Source organism: Brassica oleracea, chromosome C7 (assembly GCF_000695525.1).
Source record: "Brassica oleracea var. oleracea cultivar TO1000 chromosome C7, BOL, whole genome shotgun sequence".
Lineage (NCBI taxonomy): Eukaryota > Viridiplantae > Streptophyta > Magnoliopsida > Brassicales > Brassicaceae > Brassica > Brassica oleracea.
This window is the reverse complement of record NC_027754.1, coordinates 35,894,309-35,909,845: the sequence shown is the minus strand read 5'-3', so window position 1 is coordinate 35,909,845 and position 15,537 is coordinate 35,894,309. Positions and strand designations below refer to the sequence as shown.

General features: G+C 39.1%; 3 protein-coding genes across 6 annotated transcripts; 2 read left to right on the top strand and 1 right to left on the bottom strand.

Annotated features, from left to right (window-relative positions):
• The first annotated feature begins 1,327 nt into the window (after positions 1-1,327).
• LOC106305545 lies at positions 1,328-3,262 on the top strand. The gene is made up of 2 exons (XM_013741909.1): positions 1,328-1,688; positions 2,304-3,262. The coding sequence occupies exons 1-2, from the start codon at positions 1,354-1,356 to the stop codon at positions 2,956-2,958; spliced, it is 990 nt and encodes a 329-aa protein (XP_013597363.1). The 5' UTR covers positions 1,328-1,353; the 3' UTR covers positions 2,959-3,262.
• Positions 3,263-3,291: 29 nt separating this feature from the next.
• LOC106305542 (protein MON2 homolog) lies at positions 3,292-14,592 on the top strand. Of its 4 annotated transcripts, none has more exons than XM_013741907.1 (44): positions 3,292-3,625; positions 3,955-4,140; positions 4,460-4,549; positions 4,749-4,819; positions 4,933-5,088; positions 5,351-5,468; positions 5,562-5,617; positions 5,713-5,767; positions 5,861-5,917; positions 6,051-6,152; positions 6,304-6,384; positions 6,493-6,545; positions 6,698-6,767; positions 7,025-7,088; positions 7,199-7,347; positions 7,466-7,596; positions 7,681-7,738; positions 7,904-8,001; positions 8,091-8,175; positions 8,320-8,385; positions 8,456-8,515; positions 8,671-8,757; positions 8,915-9,101; positions 9,221-9,264; positions 9,348-9,476; positions 9,582-9,713; positions 9,807-9,859; positions 9,955-10,003; positions 10,112-10,170; positions 10,296-10,435; positions 10,519-10,697; positions 10,797-10,925; positions 10,992-11,077; positions 11,224-11,339; positions 11,422-11,534; positions 11,629-11,752; positions 11,915-12,036; positions 12,146-12,293; positions 12,399-12,576; positions 12,857-13,181; positions 13,266-13,405; positions 13,676-13,794; positions 13,873-14,074; positions 14,221-14,592. In XM_013741907.1, the coding sequence occupies exons 1-44, from the start codon at positions 3,521-3,523 to the stop codon at positions 14,306-14,308; spliced, it is 4,860 nt and encodes a 1,619-aa protein (XP_013597361.1). In that variant the 5' UTR covers positions 3,292-3,520; the 3' UTR covers positions 14,309-14,592. The 4 variants fall into 4 exon arrangements, with proteins under 4 accessions (XP_013597361.1, XP_013597359.1, XP_013597360.1 ...); XM_013741905.1 differs by having other exon boundaries at positions 12,146-12,329; XM_013741906.1 differs by having other exon boundaries at positions 8,088-8,175.
• LOC106305549 (late embryogenesis abundant protein D-34) lies at positions 14,398-15,534 on the bottom strand. The gene is made up of 3 exons (XM_013741919.1): positions 15,368-15,534; positions 15,011-15,289; positions 14,398-14,920 (listed from the first exon to the last, which is right to left on the bottom strand). The coding sequence occupies exons 1-3, from the start codon at positions 15,503-15,505 to the stop codon at positions 14,762-14,764; spliced, it is 576 nt and encodes a 191-aa protein (XP_013597373.1). The 5' UTR covers positions 15,506-15,534; the 3' UTR covers positions 14,398-14,761.
• Between the last annotated feature and the right edge of the window lie 3 nt (positions 15,535-15,537).

Below are 15,537 nucleotides of genomic sequence, written 5' to 3'. Positions count from 1 at the left end.
ACACATTGCAAGCTTAGTGATTTCACTGTCAAAAGCAACAAACTAAGCAGTCATATACATCCGATACATTTATTTACAAACGGTTCCTAGCACAGAAAAAACATATTATTATGTTACGGATGATAAGTTTGATGCATAAATACAGTTTAATTTTTTTTTTCAATTGAACATTTGTGCCTACTGAATTACCTTACAACACCCACTGCATTGTGATTTTGGCATGTTAAAGCTGAGAATCAACATTGGACAAGGCTGCCCTCGGGAGTATACATATTTACATTATTTTCTTATTTTATAATAGTACATCCGACCTTCATAAATATATATTAGTTTCGGTAATCAATGTACAAAGTATCCTTTAATTTACTGGTATAAATGTTGGTGTTTATATCACAATAACCCGGGTTCGAACCACATAGTTGACATTTTTCACACTTTTTAAAAGTGGGACCCAGTTACCTGCTGACGTGTCGCTTCAGGAGTGATGAAACTGACTCATTATAATGTAGATAGTTTTTTATATCAACATTTAAAGATATAATTGTGGGAAATTCCATTTTATATACATCAAACAAATTATAACAAACCAAACAAAAAAATTCCTCCATCATTTCTACATCATATGCAATATTACCCTTTCAATTTATTTCTTTATTTTTATTTTTAACTTTTTTTACCCTCTAAATTATTTCCTAAATAGTTTTTAAACTATACAATAAATCGATTTGAAAATTCAACCGAAAATAGCACACTCTTTCAATACATATAACATAATATGAATTTTTCTGATTAGATACCTTTTCAAAAATATAAATATATAATTATTAATTTTTTCGTCATACTATATATAATATACTGTCGTTCTATTTTATACTATATAAGTTTTTCGTCATACTATATATAATTTTTTTGTTATACTATATACTCTCAAAGGGTGCTCCTCTGTGAGTCTCTCCTCAAGCGGCACATATTCATTATTCATCATCAGCTTTACATGTGTTTCGAGTTTATTTTCGTGTTGTCTTTTCTGCGGTCAGTTGTTGCCTTAAAAACTTTGGACCGCTCTTCATTGGCCTCCTCTTTTTTTTTTTGCATTTGGACTAACTGTTTAGGCGCTGGTGTTATGATCTTTTGTTGGGCCTTGCCATTCTATTGGGCTTTTAGTATAAATTATGAACTTTTTAAATAAATTTTCAGTGAAAAGAAAAATAAAAAACCGCGTATTTCTACACTTTTACTCGACCGGTCCAGCTTTCATGTTGGATTACACCGATCAGACAATTAAACCCGGTCTTAGCCGGTTTATATCTCTTCAAAATAAAAATCTGTAAGCTCACTGAGATTTGTACATTAATGGCGGTTCTATCGTCGTCTTCTTCTTCATCGGCGATGCAGAAAGGAATCGTTGTGACTATACCAGTTCTGTTTCTATCAGCTTCGTTATCGGCACTTATCTTCTTCATCCTATCGTCTTCATTGTCTCCCTGCTCATGTCCGTCATCTCCATCCTCCCAGAACTATGCCATCGTCGGTGATGTGAGGTCGGAGGAGAGAATCTCGACGTCTCGAGAAGATATAGATTGGGTTAAAGATCTGATTAGATCGAACGGTTTGCATATGCACGAGAATGTTCTCCGGAAAGGGATTAATCCTCGCACAAGGGAACAGCAGCTCCAGGATCTCATACAGTAATCATCTCATCCACTCTCTTCTTTTCTTGCTTTGATTCAAAACCTCTGCAGAAAAAAAAATTACTCAGGAGCTTCCTTAAGCTCAATTAGTGCATTGTGGTAGTAGATAGCTTTTCTAGTGTAGAGCTTTGTGATTGTTGTTGTAAATCAATTAATATAATACATTATGATACAATGCTGATGCACTAAAGGGATCCTAACAGTAATCTAATCTAGTAGATAATAACAATCAATGTTCAAGAAATCACTAGCCCCGAATCTGGCACAGCTGCTTGAAGCATTAGCCTTGGTCCCCAAAAAATTTGGAAATTTTTTATATAGATATAAGCCCCCAAATTAGGAAAAAATTTTTATCTATAAAATTCTTAAAAAAATGTTTATAACCCCCAAAATTTCGGGTCCGGCCCTGCCCGTAGTTAGAAATTTTATAGTGGATGCTGTTAGGCAGACCTAGGCGCTGCCCACCTAGGCGCCTCCTAAATCGATTTTTAGAACATTAATAACCATATTTTGTGTAGACATTTTGATGTTGATCATCCAAATGTGTTGTGTTCTGTAGATTGGTTTCTTGAAAGTGAAAACTCTTTAGCTTACGGTGGTTTGTGGATTCAGGTACAAAGGTATATCGCATTACGAAGGAGATGAAGCAAGCAACCACACAGCTCTTCCATGCCCTGGTGAGTTACTTGTTGAGGAGCATCACAGCAACTACGGCGAGCCTTGGGCTGGTGGGCGCGACGTGTTCGAGTTCTTAGCTGAAGCATCCCGGTTAAAACCCAACGCGAGAGTTCTTGAGATAGGATGCGGTACGCTCCGTGTTGGTTTGCATTTCATACGTTATCTCAACCCTGGGAACTTCCACTGCCTTGAAAAAGATGAGCTTTCTCTGATGGCTGCGTTAAGGTACGAGCTCCCTTCTCAGGGTCTTCTGCATAAACGGCCTCTTATAGTCAGAGGGGACGATATGGAGTTCAGCAAGTTCGGTTCCGATGTGGCCTATGATTTGATATACGCTAGTGCGGTGTTCTTGCATATGCCTGACGAGCTGGTTTGGACTGGAGTCGAGAGGCTAGTAGATAAGTTGAAGCCTCACGAGGGGAGAATGTTTGTGTCACATAATATAAAGTTTTGTACGCGTTTAGGAGGAGAGAAATGCACAGAGAGACTAGCGAGCTTAGGACTCGAGTCCCTGGGGAAGCAAACACATGACAGTTTGTTGTTTAATCACTACGAGATCTGGTTCGGGTTTAGACGGATCAAAGGATAAGTTTAGTTTATGATTTGATCCCATGGCATGTAACGGCTCCATCCTAAGAGAGGACTGGTTCGATAGATTGTGGTGTGGAGTTACTACGAGTCTTTGGAGCAAGAGAACTCACAAAGCAGTGAAGTACACGAATGGTGATGGAGACTCACTCGTGTATTCGAGATAGTTATATATACACTTTATTTGTTTGTTTCAAAAAGTTGTTATATTGTTGTGTGTGTTTTTTGTCTGTAATTCTGTTTGTAATTCGAGTTACGTTACATTTAAGAAAAATGTTATACATGAGTATCGATTGCTGTTTGAATGTTTGGTGGGTGGGTGTCTCAAAATTATTTATTTCGCGAAGCAATTTGAGGCACGTGACATGCGCGTGATAACATACACAGCTCGAATCTGAGAGTTTTGTTTACCTTCGTTTTCCGATTTCATCTTCCCTTTCTACCCAATTCGTCTCGATCGGAGCTTTGCTGTTCCGATCTCGTTGCTATACTTCCCGATTCAGTTATTTTCCTGGTAACATCTAGCATCGGAGGTGAAATCTCGAGAGGTTCAAGTAGCGAAAATGGCTTTGGTAGCTGCTCTGGAGGCGGATCTCCGCGCTCTCTCCGCGGAGGCACGGAGGAGGTATCCCGCCGTGAAAGACGGAGCAGAACACGCTATCCTGAAGGTTAGATTCTCCCCCTTTCACCCACAGTAATGCACACTTCTGCTGCTATTCGAGCTTGAATTTACTAATGAACATGGAGATATGATGGCTTCCTTTCAGTTAGCTCGCACTATGATTTTTTGTTACTGACACTGTGAGATTTAATGTGCGTTCGACTGATCATGTGAAAATTGATCTATGTATACTTCTCTATATACATTCTCAGATTCTTTGGTAAAGTGTAGTTAGTGAATTGACTCCTTGCAGTTCAAGCAGTGAGACTCAATTCAATCAGAGGGTTTACTGTAAAATAGTTGACGCTATCTATATTTTGTTCTTGTTTTTTTCAGCTTCGTTCGTCATCGAGTGCAAGTGATCTTTCGAGCAATGATGACATTCTTCGGATCTTTCTGATGGCTTGTGGAGTCAGGAATACAAAACTTAGTGTTATAGGACTTTCGTGCTTGCAGAAGCTTATTTCTCATGATGCAGTTGAACCATCATCTCTTAAGGAGATACTTACTACCTTGAAAGATGTAAGTGAGAGTTTCTGTTACTTCTCCAAATTAACTAGAATTTTTTATTTTTTGTAATGTTATGCACTCCAAATCATTTGAATTTACCTCAGAATTAAAGTTTAGGTCTCTCTATCTCCTTCTTTTTTAGCTTGTTAAATTTGGATCTTCATTGTATCTTTAAAGATACCTTCTTACAGAGTTTTTCTCACACGTGAATTTCTACGAGAGACATGCCTTGTTTGGGTTTTAGATTAGAAAAGGGCGAAATAGATTTACATTTTTACTTGATGAATTTTACTCCAGAACACTACCTAACGCGGTGTTTCCTTACTCGCAGCATTCAGAAATGGCAGAAGAAATTATCCAACTAAAGACTCTGCAAACTATTCTAATAATATTTCAATCTCGCCTACATCCAGAAAACGAGGTGAATACAACAAGCTTTGGTGTAGAATGAAAGTTTAAGTGGTATTATTCATATAACAATAGACTGCAGATGTCAGGAAAGTGACCCATTAATCACGAATAGTAAACTGTCCTGTGCTGTTGTTAAATTATTAGTTCTCCATAGTCTGCTTCCTTATGGCTTTGCTAGACGTGAGGCTTAGCATATTTCTTAATTCCAGGATAATATGGTTCTGGCGCTAAGTATCTGCCTCAGGCTTCTTGATAACAACCGACTTCCTAGTGTTTACAAGTAATTGCTTTCATTCAAACTATACCTCATTACTCCTATCCTATTTTCCTCTTCAGACGTTTATTTTACTCTGTCTTAATCAAAAAGCATTCTGTTATTTGTTGATCTCACAGTACTGCTGCAGCTACCTTCAGACAAGCAGTTGCGTTGGTTTTTGATCAAGTAGTTTCAGCTGAGTCTCTTCCTATGCCTAAATTTAGCTCTAGCAGCCAAACAGCAAGGACTGGCTCAGTGACAGGAGATTTGAGTCAGAATATCAATAATTCAGGGTATGTCAGTCCTGAACGCTTCTGTCTGACTTACTCTTTTAACTCATTTTGTACTGTCAATACTGTCAATATATACTTTGTGTGCTTCTGTGGCTTTTGGTTATTTTATAATTCACATTGGGGATACAATCGTTATATGCTGGTTGATTCGTGAAAGACATAGGCTCTCCATTTAGAATTTCTGCTTTATCCAATTGGAAGTTGGAACCTTTGGTATTTGGTGTTACAGCTATTTAATAGACTAACAGAATTATGAAACCAGGCCCTTGGAGAAAGATGTCATCTCTGGTCGATTGACAATGAGAGACACCCTGAGCGAAACCGGTAAACTTGGTCTGCGGTTGCTTGAGGACTTGACAGCCTCAGCTGCAGGTGGATCTGTATGTGTTAATTCAACTATACTGATCCTGGTTATGTATCTCCTGGCAAGCTAAGTGTCGTTAAAGGTATTTGTTATCTTCATGCTTTTGCAGGCAGCTTGGTTGCATGTTACTTCTCTTCCGAAGACCTTTTCCCTCGAACTAATTGAGTAAGTTGGCAACGCTTATTTTAAAATGTAGTTGCTCGTGTTGAAATAGACTGAAGATCATTTTTTTAAATATGAGTTCTCAATTTACTTTGCAGGTTTGTTTTGTCAAACTATATCTCAGTTTTTAAGATACTACTTCCCTACGAACAGGTGATGTTAGGTTTTTACCAACTGGGCACTTGTTTTTCATCCTTCCATTAACATGCTGTCCTAACTGTAAAAATATACCTGTTTGTTCATCAGGTTTTGCGTCACCAAATCTGCTCCCTTCTGATGACATCACTTCGGACCAGCTCAGAGGTAAAATCATGCCTCACTGCCTCTTGTATCTTTAAATACTTCCACGTGATATGGATAAAACTTGGATTGGAAATTTAGCATTAAAGCATATCTACGTGCATTTACTCATGGAACTAAGTTTGTTACTACTCAGCTCGAGGGTGAAATGGTTGAACCTTATATCCGCCGGTTGGTGCTGCGGTCAGTTGCTCATATTATTCGACTGTATAGTTCGTCTCTCATTACAGAATGCGAGGTACAGTATGCACAACTTTACTTGTTTCCTGTAAGCTTGTGTGCTATTGACTGCAAAGGGTTTAGGGTTTACGAAACATTGCCTCCTGTTGACTAAGATATTTGCAGGTTTTTTTTACTGATGTATGTCCATTTCATTTCTATCTGTGCAGGTGTTCCTAAGTATGCTCGTGAAAGCTACATTTTTAGATTTGCCATTGTGGCATCGCATTCTTGTTCTTGAGATTTTGAGGGTAATCATTATATTCCGTTTTCCTACTTGCACGACAATATAGGAATTTGTGTCTCAATTTCTTTTCAGTTCACATTTCTAAGATCTCTTGTTTATGTGCATTACATAGGGGTTCTGTGTTGAGGCAAGAACATTACAGATCCTTTTCCAGAATTTTGATATGTAAGGCTACTTAATTATATTTTTGTCCTTATGATGCACTCAGTGTTGCATGTTAAGGAAATTAATCACCCCGTCTTCTTGTTTCTTCATAATGGCAGTTTTATAAGTTTTTTTTCTGGACATGTAAGCTGACAGTAACTTTCTCTTTCAAGGAACCCTAAAAATACAAATGTTGTGGAGAGCATGGTCAAAGCACTTGCTCGAGTTGTTTCTAGTATACAGGTGGGTTTGTATGCAGGTTGCCTGTAATGTTTTCTGTAGCGTGTAGTCTCGATTTGCTTGATCTCGTAGGCTCTATAATAGTATTGTTACTAGTTGGTTTTAGATATGCATTTAGTTTTTACTATTTTGTGTAGCGAGAATGATTTTTGGGAACAACTTCAAGAAGGGCTTATTAGCTAAAGAATCGACTATAGATCATAACAGGCGTAAAAACTTTGAACATGGCTAAAGTTTCGAATTGGTTTTCTTGGAAGTAGTTTCAGGAGACGAGTGAGGAAAGTCTAGCAGCGGTTGCTGGGATGTTTAGTAGCAAAGCTAAAGGTAATCAATTATTTTGTTGCTGTAATTATTACCTCTTAAGGACCACAAATTCAATTATTTCTTATTTCAATAATAAAGTTGTCATTATAAATTTTCCCCCACTGCTGTAGGAATTGAATGGATTCTTGATAATGATGCTTCTAGTGCGGCTGTTCTCGTTGCGAGTGAAGCTCATGCAATAACTTTGGCAATTGAAGGCTTACTTGGAGTTGTTTTTACAGTCGCCACCTTAACAGATGAAGCAGTAGACACTGGGGAGGTAATTGATGCAGTGTTCTCCTCGCTATGCCATATAAATGTTTGGTTAACAATATATCTTTCTAATCTTTGCCTGCTGGTGTCTTGTTTTCCATACTTTCTTTTCTTCAAACCACCAGCTTGAATCCCCCAGATATGAGCTTCATCCTTCGCCTGATAATTGTACTGGGAAAACCTCACGTCTCTGTATCTCAATGATAGAGTCATTGTGGCTGACTATACTCGATGCATTTTCCCTTATTTTATCAAGGTATTATAGCTCTTTTGGCAGACTATATATTGATTGTGAAGAGGCGAACACTGAGGATTTTTTTCAATCTAACTGTTTTTGAAGGTCACAAGGTGAGGCAATCGTATTGGAGATACTGAAAGGATATCAAGCATTTACTCAGGTACATGTAAAACCGGATTCAAAATTTCCATAGTGATTTGGATACTAATCCGCGATGTGCGGACGTCTTTGCTTTACACTCTTTACAATGACAATTAACCTTATGTTGTCTACCTATCCAAAAGAATTGGTAGGTATCCTTTTAAGTTATAACTTTTTTTCTCAGGCATGTGGCGTTCTTCATGCTGTAGAACCCTTGAACTCTTTTCTTGCATCACTTTGTAAATTTACCATCGTTTTGCCAACTGATGCGGAAAGGAAAAGGTACCTCTATAATTGTGCTTTAGATATCATGTCAAACCTACTTAATCAGTGCTAGTCGGTTTTGGGGGTTTCGTTTGTGATTTCAGCAGCATCGTACAGTCTCCTGTGTCCAAACGTTCTGAAGTACAGGTGGAACAGAAAGATGTCATTGTCCTGACCCCCAAGAATGTTCAGGTATTTAATTTGATTGTCTTCATCCAATATCTCAATTCTTCCGTATATGCACATCACGAAAGAAAAAAAAATCGTTGCAGATTTTCCATTTTAAATGATTTGGTTCAATGTGCTTGGCTGACAGACCGTCTGATTATCGTTCAGGCATTGAGAACACTCTTCAACATCGCTCATAGGTTGCATAATGTATTGGGCGCATCATGGGTGCTGGTGAGTATTTTGCGTCAAGTATGTTCAAGTAACCTATCTCATGATAACGAGAAATACCAAACAAATACAGGTTCTTGAAACTCTGGCAGCCCTAGATCGAGCAATTCATTCTCCTCATGCAACTACCCAGGTAAATTTGGCAAGACCTCCGTTGCAGGACTCTGTCTTTCAAGTTGTATAATTAGTTTGATTTTATTATAGTTAGTTTATCTTTTATGTTTTTCTCTCATTTGTGATTACTCTAACTAAGTTTTAAGGACAATTAACATTATCTTTTACTTGTAGGAGGTCGCAACTGCAGTCCCAAAGCTCACCAGGGAGCCTTCTAGGCAGTACGCTGATTTTAGCATTCTCTCTTCTTTAAATTCTCAAGTAAGCCAAAACAAGTGTCTTCTGTATTTATGGCCTTGGATTGCTCTGGCTAATATCTTCTGGTTGAGATTTCTATGGCTAGAGCTACTTCTCTCTAGTTTGTGTTAGCTGGATTCTGAAATTTCTTGTTCTTGACTCATTGCTTTCATCTTGCAAGCTTTTTGAAAGCTCGGCTCTGATGCACGTGTCTGCTGTTAAATCGCTTCTTTCTGCACTCTATATGCTGTCCCATCAATCCATGACAGAAACTTCGGATAGTGTTTCATCAGCTTCAAGTAAAAAAATTGGGAGCATCAGTTTTTCGGTGGACAGAATGATTTCTATTCTCGTAAATAATCTTCATAGTATGTTCTTTACTGATTTTATAAGTTCATCTTCAGAGTACAATCTCTCTTTCCATGCTGTCGCCTTGTATTTCTGAGTTAATTGTGTGCGTCATTATTGTCTTTTCTTCGTACGACAGGAGTGGAACCACTATGGGACCAAGTGGTTAGCCACTTTCTTGAGGTGACGCGGCATTCATTAGCCTATTTATGTGCAGGATATCCTGATATTCTTCTGGGATTACTGACTTCAATTGCATGTTGCAGCTCGCTGTACATTCAAATCCAAACTTGAGAACTATGGCGCTTGATGCCCTGGATCAATCCATATGTGCTGTCTTAGGTTCAGAGCAATTTGGAGAAGATCCGCCCAGATCAAGAGATACAACTCTGGATGTGAGATCTCTCTTCGCTGTCCTTGCTTAAATTCGAGAGTTGTCCATCTCATGCAAAAAGGACCTTGCTTTGATTTGTTATTCGTTTTTTTGTTCTTCCTTCTAGGTAGAATCAAAGTCAACTGAGTTGAAGTCAGTTGAGTGTGTTGTACTATCTTCTCTCAGGGGTCTTTACTTTTCTGCTCAAAAGGTCGATGTTCGAGTTGGTTCATTAAAAATTCTTCTTCGTGTACTGGAGGTATATATATATACCATATGAACATTCAGAAATCAACGTTTGTGTATTTTCAATAACTAACCTTTTGCTCCTGTATAAATCATATCTCATCAGAGATGTGGAGAAAAGTTGTACTATAGCTGGCCTTGCATTCTTGAAATGTTGAGGTATGATTCCTGCTCAGTTTCTGGTTTTTTCCATGTATGTGAAAGTGAATTTCCCATTCCATTTACTGATCCTATTCCTCACCTATTCTTTTAAGGTCTGTTGCCGATGCATCAGAGAAGGATGTGGCGACCCTTGGATTCCAGGTTAGTCAAGGATGGCTGCCTTGGATTTGATTAAACTTAGCAGCATTGTATGACCTAGTCTATCGCTTACTGATGTCTTGTCAATGATACCTTGTTTGTTCATCACAGAGTCTCCGGGTTATTATGAGTGATGGACTTCCTACTCTTCCGGAAGACTGTCTCCGTGTGTAAGATCTTTTCTCAGTTTTAATTACTCTCTTTCTTATTTTACCTCTTGATACTTAGTTGTTACAGATGTCAACATCTTACCCCGTTTCTATGGGGATGGTATTTAATGATGTTAATATTTCAGGTGCATTGACGTTACTGGAGCTTACAGTGCACAGAAGACTGATTTGAATATAAGTTTAACAGCCATTGGCCTGTTGTGGACTTTAACTGATTTCATAGCAAAGGGGCTTCACCATGGGTGTCAAGTGGAGAAAGGATCGGGTAAATAAATGTCAAATCCTATTCTGCAATTATCTCCTTAAGCGAAGCTCTATGTAGATACTTAATGAAGTGTGCTACTGTAGGATTCAGTAATGTTGATACCTCTCCACAGCAAACTAATGGTGAGGGTGTGGAAGAGCATGTGGTTAGCAATTCCAACAAGCCAGATTTTGAAGCTAGAACTCAAATAGTCAATTATGAGAAATTGTTGTTTTTAGTCTTTTCGTTAATTCAGAAACTCGTAGATGACGATCGACCAGAGGTATTCTTCATAGACCACCGTTGTCTTTTCAATGTGAATTTTTATTTACTTGGTAAGCTGGTGCCGCTCTAACTTTTATTTTCTCGTTGCTATTTCCAGGTGAGGAATTCAGCTGTCAGGACGTTTTTTCAGATTTTGGGAAGTCATGGGAACAAACTTTCTAAAAGCATGTGGGAGGATTGTCTGTGGAACTACATCTTCCCGATGTTGGATAGCGCCTCTCACAAGGTGAGGGAAGCGATTCAATACATCCACTATAGGAGGCTCTTGTGACAAGTGAATCTTCTGTTGTAGGCTGCAACATCATCAAAGGATGAATGGCAAGGGAAAGAAATAGGTACTCGGGGAGGGAAAGCAGTGCACATGCTTATACATCATAGGTGACAAAAGGAAATTTTTACGCGTGGAAATCTTTGCATTGTCCATCTCGCTCTGATAGCCTTTGATGCGTGAATAACTTATTTGTTTTAGAATTCTTACCACTCTTCCTACGATCTAACCTTGCCATCCACTTTCTAATTTTCAGTCGCAATACAGCCCAGAAGCAATGGGATGAAACATTTGTGCTTGTCCTTGGAGGAATAGCCCGCCTCTTCCGTTCCTACTTTCCTCTTCTTGAAAGCTTGCCCAACTTCTGGTCAGGTGAGCGAAATGTGATTTTCCTGGACTGCAGTCCTTATGGTTTATGAAAAACTGAAATATCGTGGAACCTCTACTTCTGTAGGATGGGAGTCATTGCTTGCTTTTGTTAAGAATAGCATTTTCAATGGAAGTAAAGAGGTATCACTTGCAGCGATAAATTGTCTACAGACAGCTGTTGTGTCCCACTGTGTCAAGGTAACAGCGCAGCTACTTCAAATATCTACGAGCTACTATTGACTCTGTCATATCCGTGTGTGACTTTTTTTACTTAACTTATTGGATGAATCAGGGAAACTTGCAACTCCGATATCTTAATTCTGTCATGGATGTGTATGAGCTTGTTTTCCAGAAGTCATCGAGTTACACAGGTGACACAGCAACCAAGGTGAAACAAGAGATTCTGCATGGTTTAGGTAATTCTTTTCTTTTCCAATGAATTTTCTGCATTTATGTAGTCTTTTCCTTTGACTTGATGGACAATTTCATTGAATAGAATGGCTGAAATAAATGTGTCTGTTACAGTGACACTTGAATTTTACTCTTTCCATTTTCATTTTTGTTCGATGTTTTGCCAGGTGAATTATATGTACAATCACTGAAGATGTTTGATGATAAAATGTACATGCAATTGTTGGGAATTGTTGATTTGGCTATAAAGCAGGCCATCATAAGTAGCGAAAATTTTGAAACTGAATTCGTAAGTCTGTTCTCCCGCATTTATTCTTTACTTTCTTCCTTTTAAGCATTCTGTTTCGAAATTTGCCATCCTGCGTCCACCTTATGCGTATTATCTTGATAATTTCAAGGGACATGTTCCCCCTGTACTACGTCATGTCTTGGAGATCTTGCCCTCTTTGGGTCCTCCTGATCATCTTTCATCAATGTGGCTAATCCTGCTAAGAGAGTTTTTGGATTATCTTCCCCGGGTTGATTCTGCTCTGCCAAACGAGGAAGGTGAGATTAAGCAAAGCACCACAGGTCACCGTGCAAGTAAGTACTTGATGTTATGTTACCGTTAACAGTTGTTAATTCTGATATTCATTTATCATTTCTCCCCAGGCAGTGAAGTATCGGAACACAAAGCTGATGTTTTGTCTGACAAAACAATTCCAACCACAAGAATAACGAGTAATATGTTTGCAGAAAAGCTGATACCTGCTCTGGTGGAGCTTCTCCTTCAGGCTCCTGCAGTTGAAAAGTATATTCTGTTTCCGGAAATCATCCAAAGCCTGAGAAGGTAAACCCAATTCTTATTATATGCCGTAATTGGGCTGATGTCGTTGCTCTTCACAACTCAATGGTCTCATAACTGAAGCACAGGTTATTCTGTTAATCTGTTAGCATGTGCGGTCAACCCCTTCTTTTATCTCTCGAGTTTCACGTCCTTCCTAGAATTGCAAAAAGAACAGTTCCTGACGTTTTGTAGTGTCTTTGAGTTATAATATTTGATTAATATCTCCAATTGTGTCTAGTATAAGTGCGTACAATCCAACTTACAAGATCCTTTCGTCTTTCAGGTGCATGATGACAAGACGAGACAATCCAGATGGTTCACTCTGGAAGGTAGCAGCTGAGGGCTTCAACCGTTTACTTGTTGAAGATGTTAAGATATGTTCTGCGGGTGGTGACACAGACCTGAAAATTAGCAAAACTGCTCGAATGCGCATTTGGAAGGAAATTGGAGATGTTTACGAGATATTTCTTGTCGGTTATTGTGGACGTGCACTTTCTTCAAACTCCCTCCCTGCAGCAGCGCTCAAGGCCAACGAGACCCTGGAGATGGCTTTGTTAGATGGTCTTGGTGATGTTATTCTTAAGTCGACCGTTGATGCACCCCGAGAAGTGAGCAGCTTGGAGTTCATATAATATGTTCGCTGTTATCCTAATGTTTTGATTTTAATATGACTTTTGGCTTTTTGAATCGAGGTCTTGGAGCGGCTTGTTTTAACCCTTGACCGCTGTGCATCACGTACATGTTCGTTGCCTATTGAAACTGTGGAGCTGATGCCTGCCCACTGTAGCAGATTCTCCTTGACATGCTTACAAAAATTGTTTTCCTTGAGCAGGTAACCTTACGTTTAGCATTTCCAGGATCATTAGCCTATTACTTTGCTTTCCTGTTTGCTTCTTCTGCAAAGATGCTGCATCTCAAACTTCATAATGTGATGTTTCTTGCTCCTCCTAAGAGTCCCTCCTCGACTTTAGTTACATATTTTGCATCAAACACATCTAATAATATACATGTTATTGGCTTATACATATCATAGAGAAACAGAAAGTACTCATTCCTACTCCAGGTTTAACATACCTGACATCGGATAATTTTGTATGTTCAGCTTTGAAATTGAGAACTGGCACTCAACAAGAGCAGAAGTGAGCAGGATCTCAATCACCACGCTAATGGAAAGATGTGAATTCATTTTGAGTAGATTTTTGATCGACGAAAATAACCTTGGTAGGGGTGTCCATTTTCTTATGAACCTTAACATGTTGTGTGCTTGCCATTCTATAATTTGTGGTTTTCTTTTGGCAGGCAAACGTCCTATCCCAACTGCTAGACTTGAAGAGATTATCTTTTCCCTTCAAGAACTTGACCGCCTCACCATCCACCCCGAGACTGCTTCGGTTCTTCAGTTGCGACCCTCTCTGAAAACCATACTACAAGAAGATAACCGTGACTCCCGTGCACACCTAATTGTCCTTTTCCCCTCACTATGCGAAATTGTGTTATCAAGGTAATATCTCTTCTTCAACTCGAAACACACCCTAAAAGGGTGACAAAATCTCTGTCCCGAAATATCGGGAATCAACCAACAAGTTAGAAACTAAAAACATACGAGTCCCTATCATATTTTGATTCTGAGAATTTTGTTTCCGCCAGGGAAACGCCGGTGAGAGAGCTAGTGCAAGTTCTATTACGAGCAGTTGCAACCGAGCTAGGTTTTAAAAAGGTTAGCCTATCCAGTTGATGGCAATGTTACCCAGAAGATTTGAGCTTTTAAACTTTTGCTTTTTATAGATTCTTTAGAAATTTTGGTTGTATACCACTTAGGTTGTATTTTTTTTTTTGTGTTTTAGCTTGTGCTGATTTATTGTGTGCTGTTTTATCTCTCTGTGCTCATGGGACTGTTCTTCATTCTTTCCCGCTGAGGATACACTACACCATTAGAATTTTTTGTTGGTTCTGACAGCTTCCATATTGCTGGTCGTTTACCATGTTTGTTTTAACTAATGTAGTATGTATTCATTTTGATCTTCTTGGTTATTCATTGAACTATATAATGTAGCTGGCGTCTGTTTCAAATAGGTACAGTAAAAAAAAAAGCTTGAAAATCTTATGTACATCAATATATATACAAACATGTATAAGTTAAGTTTATATGCTTGGCATCTCAGTAAGGTTCCAAGAAAGAAGAATGGTATCACTTGGATTGATTAATCCGAGCAGCCGCAGCAACAGAGGCAGCCACTCCGGTTGGGTAAGTAGTGAGATGTGGATCGTTCCTCATCTCTGCTCCTGTCACTCCTTCCGCATCTTTCCTCGTTGCTGGTTTGTCTGATGGTAATTTACCTCTCGCTCCCTTTCAAAACCATTGTGACCCAAAAAAAGACTTATCGTTAGAAACTATAAACAATTCATCAAGACATTGGGATTCTAGCAATTTACTCACAGTGAGAACATCGGCTAGCGTAGTCTTTTCATCATCGGAGTTAGCTCGAGCGTTAAGAGTGGCAGCTGACTGAGCAGAAGCGGCAACACCGCCCGGCATGATGTTGGTCCGTCCCGTGGCTCTAACCTCAGCCGCTTGTATGGCTGCTGCGTCACTCCACTCCACCGGCTTATTCCCTGCCGTGAGAACCGCTGCCTCTAGAGCCTCTCCGATCGTAATAGTTCCTTCCGATGCCGGAGGATTTGCCACCACATTTTTCTGGTTTACTTCTCCCTCCGCCTACAAATTTAAGGTTTATGTTTTGGTTAGTTTGATAGTCTTACTGAATGTAATAATTTAATGGGATAATATATGAACCTGTCCACCAGAGGCCTCGGTGACAACACCTTTATCTTTGTCATCAGCCGCGTCAACGCCTCCCTGCGTCGCCGGAATCTTCTTGGCCTCTTCTTTTACGTCATTAGTTGTAGGTTTCTCTACCTGATCTTCGCTCATTTCTTTGTATTTTTTTTGGGGTCTTTTCTTTT

Coding starts and splice junctions, on each gene's coding strand:
- LOC106305545 (XM_013741909.1), top strand. CDS start 1,354: ATGGCGGTTCTATCGTCGTCTTCTTCTTCATCGGCGATGCAGAAAGGA. Junction 1,689..2,303: donor CAGCTCCAGGATCTCATACA/GTAATCATCTCA, acceptor TTGTGGATTCAG/GTACAAAGGTATATCGCATT.
- LOC106305542 (XM_013741904.1), top strand. CDS start 3,521: ATGGCTTTGGTAGCTGCTCTGGAGGCGGATCTCCGCGCTCTCTCCGCG. Junction 7,348..7,465: donor AAGCAGTAGACACTGGGGAG/GTAATTGATGCA, acceptor TCAAACCACCAG/CTTGAATCCCCCAGATATGA. Junction 12,577..12,856: donor ATCATCCAAAGCCTGAGAAG/GTAAACCCAATT, acceptor TTCGTCTTTCAG/GTGCATGATGACAAGACGAG.
- LOC106305549 (XM_013741919.1), bottom strand. CDS start 15,505: ATGAGCGAAGATCAGGTAGAGAAACCTACAACTAATGACGTAAAAGAA. Junction 15,290..15,367: donor CCGAGGCCTCTGGTGGACAG/GTTCATATATTA, acceptor TTAAATTTGTAG/GCGGAGGGAGAAGTAAACCA. Junction 14,921..15,010: donor CGCTAGCCGATGTTCTCACT/GTGAGTAAATTG, acceptor TGGTTTTGAAAG/GGAGCGAGAGGTAAATTACC.